The sequence below is a fragment of the Haemorhous mexicanus genome, chromosome 8 (assembly GCF_027477595.1).
Source record: "Haemorhous mexicanus isolate bHaeMex1 chromosome 8, bHaeMex1.pri, whole genome shotgun sequence".
Lineage (NCBI taxonomy): Eukaryota > Metazoa > Chordata > Aves > Passeriformes > Fringillidae > Haemorhous > Haemorhous mexicanus.
In genome coordinates this window covers 19,569,643-19,591,418 of record NC_082348.1, presented here as the reverse complement: position 1 = coordinate 19,591,418, position 21,776 = coordinate 19,569,643, and the positions used below count along the sequence as shown (strand labels likewise).

The following is a 21,776-nucleotide window of genomic DNA, read 5'->3' as shown; positions in this document are numbered from 1 at the left end:
TGGAAGGATTGACAAAATCACTATCTGTGCTCCTGATCCTTCAACCAACTGTCTCAAGGCCCTGAAGTCTCTTTTGACTGCCCTCAGATTTCTATTTGTTATTTCATCACTGCCAGCTTGAGCAACCAATAACAGAGAGCCATCGAAGGTCCTTACTAGACTGGAAAGTTTTCCAGTAATGTCCCTTCCCTGAGCCCCTAGGGAACACTGGTAAAATGATCTTTATTCTGTGAAAATGAAAGATACAGTGCATCCTCAGAGATGATTGGAGGAAAGGGGGAAGAAGGAGTATGCTCCTGCTGAGTTTGCTCTCCAGACACCTTTTCACTGGCAAGTGACTCACTTCTAAACAGTGTCATCTCCTTTCTCACCCTCCTCCGCCCTTTTCTCTGAGGACTCCTTTTCTTCTGTAAATATCTAATTCAAAAGTGTTAACTTACAACTTCAACAACCTCTCTTCTAAAATTATCAAAGCCATATATCTATTCAAATAATGTGTAAGCACCTTAATTCTAGCAAGGCTATGCTGCTTTAAACCAAGACCAAAATCTACTGAGGGAAAAGAATTGGTTAAAATTAAGTAGAACACAAGACATCGCTGCCTCATTACTGAAGCAAAAATATTCTTCTTGCTTAAGTATTTTACTATCTTTTAATTACAGAAACAGAGTTATCTGATATTCCCTCTTCACTGGAATTTTCCATAGGCTATACACAGTTACAGAAGTCTGGACTCAATCCAACAGCATATGAGGAATTTATATTGAACTGAAAGTTAAATAGACTGCAGGATTCTAATTACCTGGAAAGGTCAAGGGTAGTACTGCACTATTTTGGCTTTGGGTTCTTTTTTTTTGTAACACAGGCTCCTGATCTAGTAAAAACCAGACTGGATACCTGTTTTCCCTCTCTCAGAAGAGAATGATGGCTGTGTAATCTGTAACAGATAAATACACATTTGCTTCTTTTTGCTTATGTTTTTACATGACTATTAATTTTGCTGCCACTAAGTAGGTGACTTAGCAGATTAACAATGAAATATGGGCTTGGCTGCAAAACAAATTCAAACCCACCAATGAACAAAATATCAACTAGCTATTTAAACCACACTTAAATCAAGATTTATTCAAAAGTCTCCTGCTTATATAATAGTTCATCAGGCAGAAAAATAATGAGCAAAAATAAATGGTAAAAGGTAGCCAGTTCGAGAATTATGCACAATCTCCTTTTGACTGTCAAGATTCACTTTCTGCATTGCCAAAAGAGAGGTGCTTCAGGAAGACTATAAACAGGCTGTCAAAAGAGGCTTTCTAAGAAACCTCCATCACATGAACAATCTGTGATTCAAAATGGTATGTATCTGATAAACACCACCTCTAAAGTAATGAGTACAGACAGAAAAAATGTGCTAAGCACACTAAATTATCTTGAAGGTCAAATAGTGACCTTCAGAAAATGTATCAAACTAAATCTCAGTTATGTAATTTTTTAGTCCATACAAACAGAAAGAAAATTGATGAAAAAGTATTGCAAAGTGTTCTGCTTGGGAACATCTGGATTATCTTTGACTTTTTCCCCTGAACATTGCAATTCACAGGCCACTGGTTTCAGTCAGATTTGGCATCTGCAAGGTTTCATTAGCCTTTTTCAGAACCTGACGAGGCATCATTTATTTCTGTCATTTATTCTTCAGTTTCCAGTTTCAGTTTCTGGCTTCACTGAGACAGAAACAAGTGTTTCATTTCAGAAATATTTTTGGATGGAGGGGAAAACACAGCTTTGCATTCCAGTGGTCAAGCTTCCAACCAAAAATTCAGCATAATTGACTTATAATTATGCTTTGTAATCTCATTTATTCACAGAAGTTTCAGAGAGTTAAAGAGGCACAAGCAAATTAGGAGCAATTGAAACAGGGAAAGTAATAGTAACAATTTTTATTTATAACCAGTTCTCATCTTTAGTGCAATGTAGTATTTTGCTTTTCTATTAAAATCATTGCTCTGTGAATTTGCAAAGCAGTAGAATGTCAGTTGCCAAAGAAAAGAAAATAGGACAGCAATACTTCTGTGCCTGACTGAAATACATATGGTGGTGTCTAGACACTACACTTCTGTAGCTGGAATATTAAAATACTGCAATTACACAGCATATTTGTAGAAATTTATGGAGAAGTAAAATATCTACTTACATCTGAAAGTGAAAATCCCACAGACAAATTTCTAAGGACAATTCCTGAATTGTGTGTGTTTCACACTCCCACTGTACATCAGCCAGTTTAAGAGGCCTGAGTAGGACACCTTCCTGAAAGCACTGCCCAGTGGAGCAGATCCACTCTTGGAAAGCTAAAAGTTGGCTCAAGAAAAACAGAGAGGGATGCTACAAACTGTTTCTTTTAAGCATAGGACGATTGCCAAGGGAAGAACTAGACCATTTGGAGTCTGACATGGAACACTGTACCACAGTCCTGTACTCCTGCTGAGATCTCCCTCTGCCCAGGAGGGCAAAGCAGAGCAAAGGCCCTGTCATGCCATGGTGAATCTTATTTTCAAAGAGGAAGACACCTTCTTATCCTTCCATTTCATGAAAGTGAGCATTTTCTTAGTTGAGGCTCTATGGAAGTACAAATAAACCTAACAGTAACCCCATAAAAGAAGTTTATTACCACATGATTGATGTGACTGGTACTGAACATGCAATTCAATCATTACACTCAGCAAAAGCAAGCACTTAAACCCTGCACTTTTCAAAGGAAGAAAGGATCTTTGTATGTTATGACTCAAACTTTACTAACATTTTTCATCTTAGTATTGTATGAACTGGTATTATTCTGATAGCTCTGCCAGTCTAGCTCAGAAATAAACACCTGCAGAAGGGGTACATTAGTTAAAGGTGGCACATTTCCAATGGACCATTAGGAGGATCATTATAAATATTCTGAAGCAATAGACTGAATAAATGCTGAAACCTAAAGAAATGTGCAAGATGTGTAAGAGTACCATTTTTTTTAAAAAGGGAATTATCATTTAAGGTAATATGTCTTCTGAGCAAGAGGACTGTATGTGGATTGAAATTTATTTGTTCCCCCTCCTATTCCATCCAATAAGCTTTATTCTAAAATAGTTAAATTTTTGTCTGTTTAAAAAAAACCCAACCTGTGTGGCTTAGGAATACCTGTACATTACATCTGGGGTGAAGACTGAAAACATAGTCTGAGAAACATTAAAAATTTATTCATTACCAAAAAGGTCCCATGACTGCAATTCAAATAAACCCTCTCTGAGGCAGAACTAAATGACAATAATACAGGAAGGCTGCATCCCAATAAACCTGTAAAGATGCTAATGAAAAACTCATGTGTTCCTTGAAACAGTTGGACAGGCCATGGAAAATAGCTTGGGGAAAATATTGACTCATGTAAGCCAGGGAATCTAGGAAAGGATAAAGGCAGCTAAAACACATGGATGGTAAGAGCTGCTAATGATGGACGTAATGTGTAGCAAAGCAATTAGTGATGCAAGAAGAGACCAAAAGAACCGCTACAGAGCTGGTCTATTAAAACATCATGGAACACATGAAGATCAAGAGGGGTGATTTTTTTCTTTTAATACAAGATTTGATCCTCACTTCATGCTGAATATTCTATGGTAAGCTCTGAAAAGAAGTATCTCCTGCATAAGTTTAAAAATTCAGAGAAAATGAAGAATTGAAAGAAGCAATGGTAAATGACAGACATAGGACAAGGGAACATTTTTAAGATGGGAAGGAGCACCTCGGCAAAAGGAAAAAGATAATGCTAAGATAGGGAAAAATATCAAAGTACTGACAAAGGGAGAAGCGCAAAAAGTAAAAATGAGGGACAAAAAAAATTATAAAGACAAACAAACCAAAATCCCCAAAGGCAAAAACTAGGATAGAGAAGTAAAAATACATCTACAATAAAAATAGAGGGTATAAGATAGAACACAATTCTTCCTTCCTTCCTGAATTTCCACTCAGTAATTAATTATGAGTAACTAAGGTGATTACATACTTTTTAACATGACATGAACACTCAATTTTAAATAACACATAGAATGGCTAAACAAGAAGAAAATTATACTTCCATAAACTCAGACCTCTGGTTTTGCTGCAATTTAAGACTTTTGCTCTTCTTTTTGTGTCCCCAGACAGTTCAAGCAGATGCTGCCTGCTCTAAAAGTCTGACGTGTTTGCAAGCTGGCAACAGATCATGGATCATCAACTTGCCCAATGAATCTACCTTATTGTAATTCAAACATCTTTATCCAGCTCTTGTACTAATATGTGAACAGTCTGATAAGAGGGAATCTGATCTAACTATACTGGGAATGAAGAAACCTAGCAGTCACATTTTAGCTAATTTAACCGAACTAAACTGCATGAAGTCAATCACTTTAGTCAGCCAAGTAGAAAGATGAAAGATGTTACTACTATTTTTTCCTAATGCTCTCAGAGACTGTGGTGCTGGATGCCAAAGCAGAGATACCAATTCACTCAAAAGGAGAAATGTTCCTTTCCCCTGTCGCTATCCAAGCTACTGAAGAAAGGTTTGCTCAGAAAGAAAAGTGAGTGCTCCTTTTCCAAGAGCACAAAAATTGCTTTGTTGCTTCCTCTGTTCTCACAGACATACCTCTCTTTTTTTTTTTTTTTTTAAATACAGCTCTCATTCATGAGATCTCAACATTCATTTGCCACGTAGATTAAAATGCCAGTCGTCAAGATTTTAGATATATACTTTGGATCTTAGAGATCTTATATCTTAGAGATAAGCAGGGCCATGTTCAAGTTACTTCTAACTTTATTTTGGATACATTATAAAATTTTTGACACTTTTTCAATAAAGCAAATATAGACCTCTGTAAAAATAATTACATGTGCCTTAGAAAATTCACTTGGTTTTGATAAGTTTTACCAGCATTTTTCAGTCTTCAAACCTTTTATATCTTTCTATCTGTACACTTTAAATTCAAACTTCTAAGGGTTACTAACAACACTAGACAAATTAGTCCAGTAATTGTTTATTCAGACTGGCTAAGTAAGTAAACTATCCTGTTTACTACTTAAATTCCTCCTAAAACCCTTATATGGATGAAGTGAACATTTTTCCCCACAGCACAGACTAACACAGGCTGGAAAGGACCTCAGAAGGCCTCTATCCCAACCTCCTGCTCAAAGCAGGACCATTTATGAGTTCAGCTCAGGTTTCTCAAGGCTTTATATTCTCAGGTCTTCACACTTCAAATTCATTTTCAGTCAATTTTCAGTAAGGACTCTTCAGTTATCATAGAAGTCAGCACTTTGAAACCCAGCCCTTGAACATGGCCATTGCTTTGTATCCCTACACTCTCAAGATCACATTTAGCCATATATAAATACTAAACCTTAGCACAGAACCAACTGACAGGCCATTTCACCAGGCCTTCAGCATTATTTACCATTTCCCCCCTCTTCTATTTCCTTTTTCCATTTCCTGCTTGCTATTTCTTCCAACTGCACTGTACATTTGTGAACCTAGCACTGCAAAGTCATTTAATCTGACTATATTCCAGTTTGTTCATATATAAAATGTGGCCTCTCTGCAGAGAATGCACTATCTAGAGTCTTGCCAGGGAGTTTTTCCTTGGCCTCATGACAGCTGTGGAAACTTGCACCTCCTGCAGGAACTCTTGGGAGAAGTTGCATTACAACAGAAATCTAAATGGCATTTCATAATCATGAAATAAACCCACTAAAATCATTATTACTCCCTGAATACTGGAGTTATAAAGATTTATGACCAATGCCTACTCCAATAAATATTTCTTTAAAAATTTTATGAGTTCTAACTTATGACTATATCTCTGATAGGAAAGAAATATAAGCCACTAATTGTTAATAGCAATGTGCAGATATATGTAGTGCATTATTACTGCCCTAATCTTGAGTAATTATTAAATATACTGCATAAAATCTTAACATTAATCAAACTAATAACTGCAACAAGCAAATCAATACCTTTCAAAGCCCAGCTCCTTTTCACCAAATATGTTTGCAAATAGTGTGATTACTTTTTATTGCATATTTCTGAAAATTACTTTAGAGAGTAAAGCACATAGGCATTTGGTCACTTTTTACTACCAAAAAATAACCAACACACATTCATTATGATCCTAAGGACAATTACAATCTTACTAGAATGTGGCTAGTACCACATTCTAGTGAAAAAGTTCACTTTCTTGTTCTTCTGCTTCCATCAGCCAGTGAATTAATTCCTTTATAAATATGAACATCAATATTCTATTTTGAATAGAGAAAAGGCATCTGTTTTTCGACTACGTCCCATGAAAGTCTCTGGAACTGTGAAATGTACAAGGTGTCTTATTCACTCTGCAATACCAAACTATGTGAAGAGATTATCTTTTGTTCATGCAAAAATCTAATTTAATTTACTTGGCTCAATTCATTATAAATGATGTGGGCTACTGAACTCCAATATTAAACATAGGCTATAAAGCTTATTTTGGAGCCCCACAAGGCCAACGGCATGTAATGAAGTTTCACTTCTTTAGGACTGCACTACAAACCAGAACAAAATTTTATAACTTTCCTTCAAACATTAAGTTCTAACTTGTATTTCTGAGGCACATGTACCAACAGCCCTGCAAAACCACCTGTTAAATGCATTATAACTCAACAGAACACAAAGCTGTGTCTTGCATGGGCAGTAATCTAGGGATAAAGATACATGCAAAAAAAAGATGTTTGACAAGGTAAGACATCGCAGGCAAAATAGTAAAGTTTTATGAATGAAAATTGATAGCACTGATATGACTTTCAGCCAAGACACTGTTCCAGACTTCAAAAAAAAGCAACTTTTTTGCAATCTCCTCTTTTTCCCCCATGACTGACACATAAGCTTTATCACCATTTCATATAAATACCTCTCACTAAAATTTAGTCACACACACAAGAGACTGTATGGTCTGAGTAACCTGCCTGTCAGCATTACAGCTCTGACACCACAGAACTTTCCAATCAGAAAGCAATTAAAAGGGAGTACAGGTTTTCCACCATGTAGCAAAACTTTAACTCAAACATCACCTTTTCCAAATCTACTGCAAAAAACCAAACACCTCTCTGGACTAAGCATGAAGATGGTTATCATGTGGCACAACCACAAGGTAAGGTAGGCTGACTGTGGATGCTTGATAGCCAGGAAGTCTAACTCATCCAGTATTTTCCTCTGGCAGCACTGAACACAAGTCTCTTGTGATACTAGACTTTAATGCAGAGCTCCCCTCAAGGAAGTTCAGTGTGGGAACATCATGTGTCCTCCATTGTGGGTAAATCCCGTGCCCAAAAATAACATTGTGCTACTCGCAGCCTTTGTATGCAGTTGCAATACTTGGTATTTGGGGGCCACAAAAAGGAATCAATAAGGAAATAAATTTTCCAGTATTTAGAGAATTTAGCACGGTAACTAAGGCTTTATTTTCCTGCAGCTGTTTCATAGGGGGAAAAAAGGGGGGAAAAATGAAAAAAATCCAAACAAACACAGGAGTTTACACAATTTAAATCCTGAAGGATCATTTTGAAAGGGAAGCAGAATGCAATTTTAACAGACCCTAAGTAGTCTGCTTCATGAATGTTCACTTAATACCAGACCACGACATTCTTAAAATTTCAAGCAGGGAAACCTGCTCTGGTTACCTTGGTGATAAACTGAAGACAAAATAGCACATAATTGTTGCTGATGTCACTGCTCCCAATTGTTTCCAAGGTTACAGAGTACCTCAAATAATTGTGATGTTTCATTTCTAGACTGTATTTGAAGCCCATTTTCTGTTCCCAGTAAATTGTTTGGTACTGCAGGTAATCTATCTAAACCTTATCTATTAAGCATCACAGCCTCTCAGCAACCTATGGTAACGATGTGGGCTTACATGTTGAAAATACATCTACCTAGTTGTTTGCTGAGCAACTTGACTCCTAGACTGTTTAATTACTTTTATCCTAAGAATCTATCTCTATAACAATGTATATCAATCAATCATAAAAAATTACCTGAACATGAAATGTCTCAGGGCAATATTACATGTGAGCTATCTACCTCAAAGGAAGCTACTCCCTGGGGTAAATAGTGGAAAATTGGTTGTAACCATTGTGAGATTTTCTCACAATCTTCAAACTCATTTTAAATGCAGAGCACAAGTATTTTGCTGCACTAGAAATAAAAAGCAGCCATGCTACATCCTCTCCATTGCAACCTCCAGTTTACTGTGCCCCATAGCATGAATCTCCTTAAAAATCAGTATATACTCTGTGTAAGGATTACACTGACAGCATTACTGCCAAAAGACAGCTACAGACAATGCTGTTAACTACTGTAGTCCTGTCAAGACACAGGGAGCAGTTTTCAAAGCACACTAAAACCAACATAATTTTACTCCACAATAATAAAAGCAAGACTTGCTAGGTCAGCTCTATCCCCTAAATCTGACTGAAACATATTTCAAATCCTCACTTCTGAAAGAGACAACAGAAGATGTCCATCTCCCACCTCTCCTCCTGCTAGATGTGCCTTTCATCACATGATTGCTCTCAGACTGCAAGGCTTGACCTTGTCAGCAAGAAATTTTCCACTAGAGCAAAACAAAATGGCATTCACAGTATCTTAGCAGTCTGTTATTACTTATGCAATGGATTTTGAAAAGTAATAATTTACTTTAGAAACTGGATGACTAAAACAGTTTATGTGCATTTAATGCACAAAATTAACTGCATATGGAGTCATTAAAAACATCTGTCAGGCATCTCAGCTTCTACCTAGGGTTTAGAGGCAGTTGAGTGCAGCATTGGAGAGTAACACAGAATATCAGAAGTGATTGTACTTTATTTGCTCAGAAAATGGTTGAGAACTGAGCATGTTTATTTTCACGATTATTTGAGTTTCCTGATGAATTCATTTCAGCTGCGTACATTTTAGCTCTTCTGTGTTCTAGCAACAACTATACTGGCAGGAAACGTTTGGTGAAACAGTCTGCTTTAAATAAGCACCAAAGAACATACCTATAAAACAGTACCCTTCTATTCATGAGAAAGCCAGTTGGAGGAGAGACTCTTAATGAACCAAAAATCAGAAACATACTGTGCAGGTGAAGTCCTCCTTAACAGCTAAAACAGTAGATGCTTACAACAGACTATTCAACAGCAAGCCACAGAGCACAAATTATAATTACTTGCTGAAATTAGGCTATGAATACATATGAACAAAGAGTGCATTTGCAAAATCAAATTCTATCTGTAAGTGACTTATAAAAAGGAAGAGAAAGACAAAATCAATGAGAAACAGGCAGTTGTAGATAAGTTATGTGATGACTGGACAGTTAAAGGAAGGAAAGGAGGGAAATTGCACCAAGATGATTTAATTTTAGGGCTAATTCCCTATTGTCTTATGTAATATATAAAAATACTCATAATATTCTACCACTTTCTCAAATATATTAAAATGTCATAAGGTAAATGGAAAACAGACTCCATTTTGCTATGATATAGCTGCTAACTGCATACACGTCAATTTCTAGATCTACTGCCAGACTTAAAAGCCCAGTTATAGATGCACACTTGGAACAGTCTTAGAAATTGCTCTCTGCTCCTTAAATAAAGATGATATAATGAAGGTAAAAGTACTACAAGGTACTCATTACTCTGTGAAACCCTGGCACAAACCTATTTGAATCTGATATTTAAACCCAAGGATGCATTTGACGTTTTATCAATTCATACACCTGTAAGGAATGAATTAGTAATGAATAAGTCTGTACATCCTTATAAGGGCAGAGCCCTTGCCCTGAAGTCTTTTGGCACTGCTGCAAACTCTAAGACAGTGACAGTAACAATACTAAAATACCTTGTCCTCTTAGCTCAAAACTATTTCCCTGTGGACTTAACACATGTACTGCCAAATCATACAAACATCCACATACCTACATCCACCATTAGAGGGGTACTGCTGGGGTAAAAATGGCCCAGTCCCATTCAACATCTTCATTAATGATGAGACAGAGTGTACCCTCAGCAGGTTTGCATGTTCCAGCCTGTGAGGAATGGCTGATACACCACAGGATTGTGCTGCCATCCAAAGGGAAGGAACCTCAACAGGCTGGAGATACAGCCAACAGGAACCTCAGAAGTTCAGCAAAAGCAGTGCAGAGCCCTGCACCAGTATTTTCTGGGGCTGACCACCAGGAGAGCAGCCTTGCATCACAGGAGCTGGGGGTTCCAGTGGACACCGGGGTGAACGTGAGCCAGCTCTGTGCCCTTGAGGTAACAAAGGCTGCTGGAACCTTGGGCTGCCTTAGGAGGGGGGTGGGCAGCAGGCTGAGCCAGGTGACCCTGCCCTTCTACCAGCCCTGCTGAGGCCACATGTAGAGCACTGTCCAGCTCTGGCCTCCCCAGTGTCAGAGAGGCACAAAGCTACTGGAGACAGTCCAGCAAGCAGTCACTGAGATTGATTAGGGGACTGGAGCATCTCTCACATGAGGAAAGGTTGAGACAGGCAGAGTGGTTTAGCACAGAAAAGAGAAAGCTCAAAACAGCTATTATCAATGTAGAAATACATGAAGGGAGAGTGTAAAGAAAACTGAGCCAGGCTGTGTTCAGTGGTGCCCAGTGACAATGCAAGAGTTGATGTGCACACACTGAAATACAGAAGGTTCAGCCTGTACATCAGGAAATATTTTTTCTCTGTAAGGGTGACTGAGAACTGGCACAGGTTGCCTAAACAAGTTGTGGAGTCTCCATCCTTGCAGATACTCAAAGCTGTATGGGCACTGTCCTGGACAGTCTGCTACAGATAACTCAGGCTGAGCAGGACAGCTGGACAAAATGAGCTCCAGACATCTCTTCCAACCTCAACCATTCTGTGATTCTATGGAAGAAAATACAGCCAAGCACGTAGACTTCCTGACATTTTCAAAAACATATCAATGCTTCACTTGCTGTGAAACCAGTGATCCTGAACTCTTTGGAAAAAAAATAAAGACAGAATGGAGATTTAAAGCATTGTAATAGAAATAAAACAAAAAGTGCTTCTTGGAAATTCCACTAGCTAGCCAACAACACATTTGGGGACTTAAATAATTTTGAAAAATCTAGTCATATTTCACTGGTTCAAGATTGCATGACAAGTCTGTAACCTCCTGAAGAATTAGTAGTGGTCTTTCTAATGCCTAGTCACAGACCCATCTCTTTTTTTCACCTGGAGATAGACTATTCTTGAATTGCTTTGCTATTCATACACCAAGTAAGGAGAATCCCAAGGACATTTAGTTCTGCACAGGTCACCTTACATTTTTATTATTTGGAATTTTCTATAAAACTACAATCACAAAATAATGGGGATCCAATGTATCAGACAATAAAATACTGTTTCAAAGTCAGCTTATTCCTCAGACAATTAAACTCAGCTTTTACAGACACCATGATGCCCTACCTATAATCATAGGCAGAATCTGGTCTTCTGAAGTGGATTAGTCACATTACTGCAACTGCACTTCACATTCCTATTCAGAAATAAAAAACATTATGCTCTGAAACTTCTCTTCCTTATGTCAAATGATTTACCATAAGACTATTTTCAGCATATTCCTTTAATTAAACACTTCATATTAAGTAATTACAATTGTATAAATTCTTTTGGATTTTGTTTTACAGTAACAACCAACTCTCAGCTATATTGTCCTACAACACAGGCTTGTGTTTCTTTACCACTTTAAGCAACAGCAATAAAAGTGTATGCTACATGATATATCAGGATCATGTCAATACCAATGCAGATGGCAAAATTACAGAAAAGTTGGAACATGAGAGGTTGCAATATGAAAGGCTGTGTTAGAAAATGTTAGTATTTAAAATGTCCCCACAATTGATCTTAGCTGTTCAGATGGATGAAACTCCCCAGAGCACAGCAGATGCCTCACATGTATACAACAAAGCAAGATGAAGGTGCAACAGGCTGTACCACAGTCACTCTATCTACTGAAGTTATTTTCTATTGTCTATTCTCTCTCTTGTCATGATCACACCTTAAAAACTACAGTAATTGAGTTCTCTTGGAGAACTTCAGAGTTTATTTACCAACATAAAAGGTGAGTGTATGGTGACACAGAAAGTATGAGGATACTGCCTATATACAAACTTCCATGAAGCTGAAGTGGCAATGGGGTAGGAGGTGGTTTGATCCTGCTGGATGCAGGTCAGCTGCTGAAGGAGTCAAGCATCAGTAAATTCAAACTATAAAGTACTCCCATGAGCTGTAAGTCTCAACACAGTACAACACAGGTTAAGAACTGCACCATTCAATGACTACTCACAAGCTCAATTCCATTCCACTCCTGGCTATTTAACATGAATTAATGAAGCATAATAAGTTTAAATGAAATTTCACTTAATTCTCAGATTTTGTGAGTTAGAAAATCAAATAGCCATTTCTTATCACCAATCAATTTTAAAACAGGTGCCTTCCACTGCTCTCAGAAGAACACTTGAGTGATAGACGTGAGTGGAGAATTTGGGTTAATTCCTATTAGTGTCAGCTGTCAGTGTAACCTAGAAAAATTGCTCTTTACCATGTCCCTGTATAAAAGACTATATATAAAGAGACAAATCCTGAAAAGCAGGATCTTTGCAACATGATCTGAAATCCTCACTTTACACTTGTACATACACCCCATCCACCCTTTCCAGAATACAATATACCATCTTTATCTCCTCTCTGCCACACTATTTTTTATAGCCATTACTTTTCAAAATTTCAAATAATTGCCAGTGATTTGTCATGATACCCTAAGAGATAGTAGTGAGATGATGTAACATTTCTCACAAGCTAACATAGTTTGAAGAATTTATGGACCTATTTTACTTTTAAAAGCTCAGGTGTAATGGTATTTGAGAATCTTTCATTTTGTAATATTTTTGCCAAAACCGACACACCTAAGTAGTGACAGCAGATGGAAGAGGTTAAAAGTATCAACTCCCAAATTACTAACTTTGCTAGGCCACCTTCCTTTCATAATTTAGACCGTTCTGTTGGAGATTTGAAAATATATTCTAGGCAGATGACATGTTAACAGAATAATTTCATGGTTCAGCGTCTTCGCAGTATGATTTATCTCTTATCTCTAGGCACTGGAGGTCCCTTTTCAGGAGATTTATTACTTAGATCCAAGAATCCATTTTGATGAGAGAGAATATGTGCATTATTGCAAAACAGAACCTTAACATTTGCTCTAAGATAATGTCTCCTTCTCATTAGTTTAAAGAAAAGTCCCATGCATGTGCTATCACAACTGTTTCTAAGATACTGCACCTTCATACAACAAAATGTTCATGAATGAAAGAAGTTTTTTATATTTGCATTAGTCCAGGAACTTGTATCCCCTGCTCTTCTAAACCTACATAATATACATAGAAATAATTTCCAGAGTCTAATGAAACATCTGATGTAGAAATTAACTAGCATTTTCTTTTTCACTCCACTTTTGCTATCAGATATTTGCTGCAGACAAATTTTGAAGGACAAGAAAAGTTTAACCATGGGAAGTTGTTTAAACATCTGATTCATAGCTCAGGACATATGAAAAAATGTATGAAGTTAATACTTAGACACCTTAAAAAAAACCATTGTGTTTTCAAAACCACTTAGCATGCAGCACCTCCTGTTGTGAAACACTAGTCAGGCTTTGAGGGAAGTGCAGCACAGTGGGATCACCTTTTTTCTTATGCCCAAGTTGAAGTACTTGGTGATTTCTGAGGGTTCACCTGTCCTCTAGAAATAAGATATTTTGTTGAGATAAGTTCAGTCCCCAATCACATTTTATTTTACTTCACCCAGTGATAGAAAATCTGAATTTAAACGGGTATAAGACACCTCCTCTTCCCACAATGCCATATACCGCATATTGGGACTCTATGGTGTATCCACAGATGTGCTCCTTTGCCAGCCTCTGAGCTATTCAATCTGGACATTATTCCATCCCTGGTCCAAGTTACATAATGTAGACGTGAACCTGGAAGCAGCTAAGTTTAACAGAAGTCCTTGACTTGAGTTCTACACAAGAAGATATCTCCAAAGATATTGAGGGTATTCAACTGCTCTGACTGCCAGTACAAAACTGTTTATCTGATGGTTGATTCAAATCCCATATAGTCAAAGGTAAGACTCATTGATATAAATTATACTCATTTAAGACTAAGGTCTAGTTCTGCTGCTCACTATGTTGAAACTCAAGGCCAAAGCTAAAAGCACAATTGGCTCACTTGTAAAAAAGTGAGACTAAATGACTAAACTGACATAGAAACCTGACCATTTGAGAATGGAAGAAGTCTACAGAAACACACACAGACATTTCTCTATCTAGTTTTGGCAATTTTGCCAATACTATCATTTTAAAATATTCACGAGAACAGACTATTAAAGTGTTTGATAACAAAACTTGAAAACCACTGCAAAGTTTTCTGCTAATGTAAAGAAACCAGCATCACAGAAAACAGACCAGTCTAGTACAGAGAAGGCAGTATAAATAGAAAGATACAGATCAACTGGAGTCAAGAATGTAAGCACAAGAACAAGGAACTAATTCTTGATAACTCTCTAACTAAGTGATGTCTAAGTGTCTTTTACTGTAAATAGCAATGTCACCTCTTCTCCAAACTACAGTCAAATCAGCCCAATCAACAAAATATCATCCTGGGAGAACACATACAGAAATCACAAACAAAAATCAATGAATCAATAGCCCATTGAGTTTACGGCTTATTATTACCCATTACATTTATTGTTTGTTATTTGCAGAAGCGTTTGCACTTCCAGATAAAACAGAGCTTGACTGTAGGGAGTCACAGTCACACCACATCTGTGCTCAGAGGATTTTGGATTGAACAATCTCAGATGAGCTCCAATGCTTCCATAAGTCACCACAAACACTCAACATCCAGCGCTCAGAAGAACCACTTTCAGTCTGAGAGCCTCAAAGCTCATGTTGAAAAGGCTGTTCAAAATGTGTGAATTTCAGCCTAGTTATCAGGAACTGCTCCGAGAATTCTTCTGAACCGTCAAGCTACTCTAACAGGGGAATGCAACTTTTTATCATATTTGCTATCCCTCTGAACTGATTTCAAACAAGTACCAGGAGGAAGCTCTGTCTCCTATACTCCAGGAGCTTATGCCATCCAGCACTCATCATAGTTCACTTCATCTAATAAGAATGCATAGTTAGCAGCAGCAGGGCAGTAGCTCATAAAAGGCACAGCAGAGGAAAATATCTCAACTTAAAAACTGATACTACCCTATTTGGTAAATGTACACATTATTTGATTATTCAGATAGATAATTCACCTTTGTTTTGCCAAGTCATACAGAGATGCAACAGCACGTAGAGAAATAGGTAATCTGTAGACAGAAATCAAAGACTCTACATGCCCTAGTTTTTTGTATCGTCCTATTGCTTGCTCTTACTTTTGGTATCACTTCTGTCCTCTTAAACTGTTTTGAGCACTGATAAAATTTTTCAGATATTGTTTTAGTGATCTGAAGCCTCCCCTTGCTTTAACTGCCCAGACACGTTTTACACTCATGAAAAGGCAACAAGATAACTGCTGCTTCAGTATAAATAATTTTGGAAAGAGTGGTGGTAGTTCATGTCTGAGCTGGGGAGAAGATAACTGTATGAGCCAGAACCCAGCACAACTGCATCTGCATATAAATAGACTTAATCAGAAATGCAAATTGCAATCAGATGAAATTTTAAAAGCCTATGATAACTGTGTAGATAACAAAAGGTCAAATACTTGTATTGCTGAAGGTTTTAAACTGTTAAGTCAGTGGTGATTCTTCATTAGCCAAAATGTGGAAAACACTAGTACATGCCAGCCTAATCAATGATGGACAATTTCTATATTTCTTCTATTATTACAACTGTTCTTTTGCTAAACTCTACTTCACACTGTCAGTCTCACTTATTCAGGAAGACTCAATGAAATGAAAACAAATGAAATCAAATATAGACAGTATGAAATAATACAGCTAATTTACATGACTATATATAGAAAGAAATTTATATCCCTAATCTAATAATTCATATTGGGTTGTCCACGGATGACAATCCAAATCTTCACATTTTAACATCCTCAGGTAAATGAAAAAATAAATTATGACTACAGTTTGCTGAAACTGCCAGACTGCTTCACAGCACTGTCAAAATCGTATGTTTTTCTTTTACAGTAAAACAAGCCTAAGGCTCTAGGGGAATAATATTTGAAAATATTATTTAACAAATAATTTTAAATAAACAAATGTTGGCTTCTCCATTTGAAATAAACGTTTTCATCAGTAGGAGGTAAGAAAAGTTCTGCTGGAAGGAAGGTATCTGGATATTATATGATTTTATATTCTAAGTTAAGAATAAAATATATAAATCTTTATAATTTCAAGGAGTTCTAAATAAAAATTATTGTAGAAGCCAGACTGAAAAAAACCCAATCTTTAACATTACAGATTTTTATTGGTTTTTTTTGTAGAAGAGATTCTTAGGATTTTAAGCACAAACATTTGCCAAATAGTTCTCCTTTGAGTAGAGCGCCTTTGAACAAACTAGTGAGTGAAGAGAGCCATCTAGTGCCATACCTTGGAATTTTAAACAGGGTTTTCACCGGATGCATGTCAAATAAAGGAGGGTCTCCATCCCCCAGTTCAATAGCTGTTATTCCCAAGGACCATACGTCACATCGAGCATCATAGGAGTAGTCATACTGCTGTTCACAAGCAATGACCTATCAGAAGAGAAGCAGAGAAACCAACGCTTTAGTCTAATTTATAACTCATGTCATCCAATACAGCATGAAAGTACTTTTTTGAGTCATGTCTAAAATGCTATGTAGCTATCAAATCCATATCGTTTTTGCCTGTATATACCAGAGAGAAGAAACACCACAAAAAGGTAACAGCAAATTAGAACTTCTCTTTTGTTTGTTTTCTTTAATAACAATCTCTTTTTTAAAAAATACATTAAGCACCATAGGATGCTTTAAATATCTATACAAAGAACATCAATAACAAATTCTTTTTTTGAAAGAACTACTTACAGGGACCTATTATAATAGCAGAGAACCCTACTGATGTTATTCTTATTAACTTCTATGACTATGCATGAGGATAGACTGATTTGCATAGCTGGTTTTTAGATAAGGATATTCCATCAGAAATTTCTGCCCTTTTTCTGTTGTTTGTTTGTTTTCTGTTTTGTTTTGTATTTACTGCATTTGAGTAGTTTAAAAAAATCTTAGGAAACATACCTTGTACCTTGTCTAAGAAAAATGGAAGCAAGCAGGAATCTCTCCTTGGATATCAGAACTGTTTTACATCACAGACTTAATGCACACTTCCGGCCAACTCACAGATCACATTCTAATACACTAACTATTCATGTCAGCTGAATCTAAATGCCAGATTCAAACCAAAGTTTAAATTTAGCCCTTATCTTTACAAACGGATGAGACAAAAATTGCAGCTTCACTGCAATAAAATCATAATTTTATTATAATTTGGAATTGTGTCTCAAGTTGGTCTTCCGAAATCTCATCAATTAAACAATTACTTTAAAATAATTTGTTGGATCCTGGCCTATTGCTAGCATAAATTTCCATGTTTTTTTTCATAGGTTTTAAAGTATCTTTAATAATTTGTAAGTAAGATAAAAATAACATGTCCTAGTGTGGCTGTACCTATGTTCTAGAAGAGATTTTATATTTTTTTAACTTCTGTATTACTTCTCAATTCCTGTGTTAGGGCTTCAGTTTGGAACAACACTTTGCACAGATTGCAACATGCAAGTCAGCAACACAAGTAGCTGCTGGCAGTCACCTGTTATAAAAAAACCTTTCCTGGAGAAGCTGCTGATTCCATCTTAACCTCTTAGTTACTTTCTCCATAAACTGCACCTAACAAAGACATTCCTGACTCTAGTAGTGATTCTATCCAACATGCCCATAGAAACTGTCTATCTCTTACCTGGGACTCATGACCCCACTGTAGTGCACTCATCATTTATTTTATCAGAAATCGGGGGGTTGGACACAGTTAAAATAATAGTGAAATGTTTGGGGATGGGGGAAGTTTGCATTAAAGTTGCACATCAGTTAATTCCTTTTCTTTTCCTAGAGTAAATCAGTGAAGAAAAATGAAGATGCTTCCAAATTTTTTATCAGTGTTTTGACAAGTGTTAAGATCACTCCTTCTCCTCAATTTTTTCAGTTAGTATTCCAGAGAAAGGGGAAAAATGAAAGTCAGGACCACAGAAGAGGATTCCAAGATTTTTTCCTTCAATTTGAAGAGGCAGAGCTTTTTTAGTTAATCTGGCGGTTTTCAAAATTGTCACACAAAGATCTTTTCTCTATCTCCCTTCTCTTCAACAAAATGTCTCAAATAAAAGCTCTGGAATAATTTTTAGTTCTTCAGAATGTTTAGTACAGCCTTGATCTCATCATGGAGATCACTCTACCTTATGAAATATGGACAGTAGACAGCTTCTACACAGCTCAAGGAGAGTGCTTTATAATACACCTGTTTCAGAGGCCTTTATGACAATTTCATTTTCTTATAGCATTTATGAGAGAGAAAAGTCAAATGCAAAAATTTGGAAAGTCAGTGTAGAGATCCATCAGAGATAAATAACATATTCTGAAGAGGCTATCATTGAAATTTTGCCCAGAGATTGAAGAGGAAGCTTATATTTCTTGTTTATTTTGGGGGTTTTCTATACAGTTCCCCAAATTATCTGAATATTCAATAAGAATTCCTCAAAAAAATCATCATCCAGGTTGGCTTCCAAGGCCATGACTTGGAAATCTATCCATATGTGGGTAACTTTATGCACTGTGCTCTCCTTCCTTTTTTAACACAAGAAAAATATTTTCTACTTAGTATAAAATCTGTTAAAGCCCATCTCCTGGTGGTGAATACCTTGAAGTTGCCTGGATTCTCAGAAGTGCACTGACTCCTTTGCAAATATTTTCTATTTGTTCTCAAACTTTACGATGCAGAGGAACACCTTTTCATTTTCAAAGGAAAAGGAGGACCTGCTCAAGGTCACACTGGACTTCATCAGCAATGCCACACACATAGCTGCTCTCCCACATTCAAAGATATCATGATTTTTTCCTACAAGCACAACTGCTTCTAACTACAGGATGATGACAAACTTTGCTGTATATCTTGGTCTTATGAAGTTTAATGAACTACACTAATAAGTCTTAGAGCTTTTTTCATCTTCACAGTGTACTACCTACCAAAGAGAAAGGAATGTATAACACATCTTTGTGTCTTCTGCTCCACCCCAACAGAAACACCTCCAGTACATGGCAGTATAATGACACTATGTCAAAATAAAATTCTATCCAAGGGGAATTAGACACCATTAGATTCTCCTCCATTCTATGACAGAGGCTATGATGATTATTTTAGAAAAAATATTCCCCTTATTATATTCTTTTCATAAAAGACATTCAAGCCAGTGGACCATACAAACCAGTAGGTTTTAGATCATTAGCTTGACAATAGTGAGATTAGCCTCACCGAAAAGATACAAAATTAACTACTGTCTTCACCCAGTATGCAGAATGTACATGCATGTAACAATCATTTTTGTTTGAAACAAATATTCAATTTCTTTGGAACTTATTGTTAGAATCTTGCCAACTTATGTACTCCTTGGAGAAATGTAGATGTGACTAATTTCAATTTTTAAAACAAGAATCAAAATTTTCAGTTTTTTCCTTGATGAAAGGTGTGCATCAGCAGTTTGCTTAATGTGCTGGCTAGGAGAGCACACTCTCTTGCAACGCGAAGAAGAGAGTGTTCTTAAAGTCACAATTTACAAGCCAGCCAAGTCCTCGGGAATGCCCCAGTCCTGTACTGCCTTGAAAACTTGCTACTCCCTGCAGAGCAAAAATCTCTAAGAGACAAAACCAAAAGGGGCTACTGAATTATCTTTCTTTATATTCCTGTCTCTATCAGGAACTCAGAGACACTTCTTTTTTTGAAACATCTCTACTCTTCATTGGAGTTTTGGAGCTGAGAGTACAACTCAGCACTGCTGAGGCCTGCTCTGCCTAGTGGGGTATGAAGACAGAGAGCCCAGAAGACATGATCTGAAACTGGAGAACATGCTTCTCCCTTTCTTTCCTTGTGCAAAGACAGCCTATTTGTACCAATTTTCTATCCAGCAAAATCCTCCCCTGCTTGTAAAAGCCAAACAGAAGATGTAGTTTGCTTTGCTGCAAACATTATGTTCATGGCAAAGCCTCAGGGGATGATGTAGCTAATCTTGAGATTTGCTAGTAAACACCACGGGAATAAACACCAAGTCCTTCACTTCAGCATGGGCTGGCTGCATGCACACAGTGGCCTGGGTTGCTAAGGAGACAGGCTGTCATCTTTTGTTTTAGTTGTAATTTCATCACGATTTCATGCCCAGTCATACTGCTGTAGGTTTAAAAGCATTCAAACACCAGACAGAGAAACAGAAAGTGTGATGGTAGCTGTCAACACTAATTGTGCTGAGGGCCACACTGGTACAAAATGAGGGGATAGGGAATTCACAGGTCTGGAAAAATGGTACATAAACTAAATCAGTCACACTAAGTGGAGGGAATTTAGAGAAGTCAGTGCCTAGGCATTCTGTGTGATTCATAAGTTGCACAGAAACACAAAAATTCAGAGACATACAAGATGACTTATACCTTGACAAGAGAATTTTATATTCAGGAATATAATTCTGCCTGTTCTGAAATCAATATAAATATTTCTCTGAACTTCAGCAAGTGCAGCAGCAGATCAAAGGTGGATTAAGAGGAAGGAAAACAGTTAATACAGAGAACTGCCTATTATATGGACAGTGGTCATGCTGACTTGCACAGAGAGAGGAAGCTATACACATGTTTAGGTGAAACAAAATACATCAAACCCTTTTAAGTTTACCCAAAATTATCAGAAGTGAACTTACTTTCACTTTGCCTCAGTAAATACAAAGCAGAGCTGCAAGCACAGGCTAATAACAGCAGCGCAGATGTGCTACCTGGAGAGGACTGCTGCACAATCAGCGCTGCTGACCCCCGCGGGAAGGAGCCTGGAGTTAGCAAGGCTGCAGCTGCTGGGTGAGGCGGGGCTGGGCTCAGCTGACAGAGCCAAGTAAGCGGCTTATGTGGAGTGTGAGCGCTGCTGAGAAGCACTGCGCATGGAAAATGAACGTGGCACTAAGCTGTTACCCTTGCTGCAAGGAAAAGGAGATTGCCAGCTGTGCCACTCAAGTGAAATCAACCAGCTGAACTTCTGGGCTCCGGCTGACACTACACAACCCAACTTCATTTGTTTACATTGAAAATATAACATTAAATATTCTTCTAATTCCTATGTACCAAAACCAAAAAAGCCTTTCACGATAGCACATAGCAGCACCGGGGATATGAATTAGACAAACCAAAGTGATACTTATCTATCTCTCCATCACTTCCTCTTTCCCTCTTTTCCTTCCACTCTTCAAATACATTCATATATTGAATAAAAAGCAATTTTTTGATTGAAATTGGTTCCATATTCCTGCACTTTCTTATTTGGATTTCAGTTCCTTATTTTGTACCATTATACAAATGTTTCCATAGTATATCAGAAAATTATTTCATTGTTAGAAATGTTTCCAAAATAAGTAGTAAATAACATTTAAAAC

At 37.1% G+C, this 21,776-nt stretch overlaps 1 protein-coding gene across 1 annotated transcript in view; it reads right to left on the bottom strand.

Annotated features, from left to right (window-relative positions):
* Positions 1-21,776, bottom strand: part of MYO3B (myosin IIIB) — a 170,196-nt gene that overhangs the window by 132,397 nt on the left and 16,023 nt on the right. Inside the window, exon 7 of the mRNA XM_059852361.1 lies at positions 16,682-16,827. Coding sequence (XP_059708344.1) covers positions 16,682-16,827 — 146 coding nt within the window. The remainder of the gene's footprint in view (positions 1-16,681; positions 16,828-21,776) is intronic.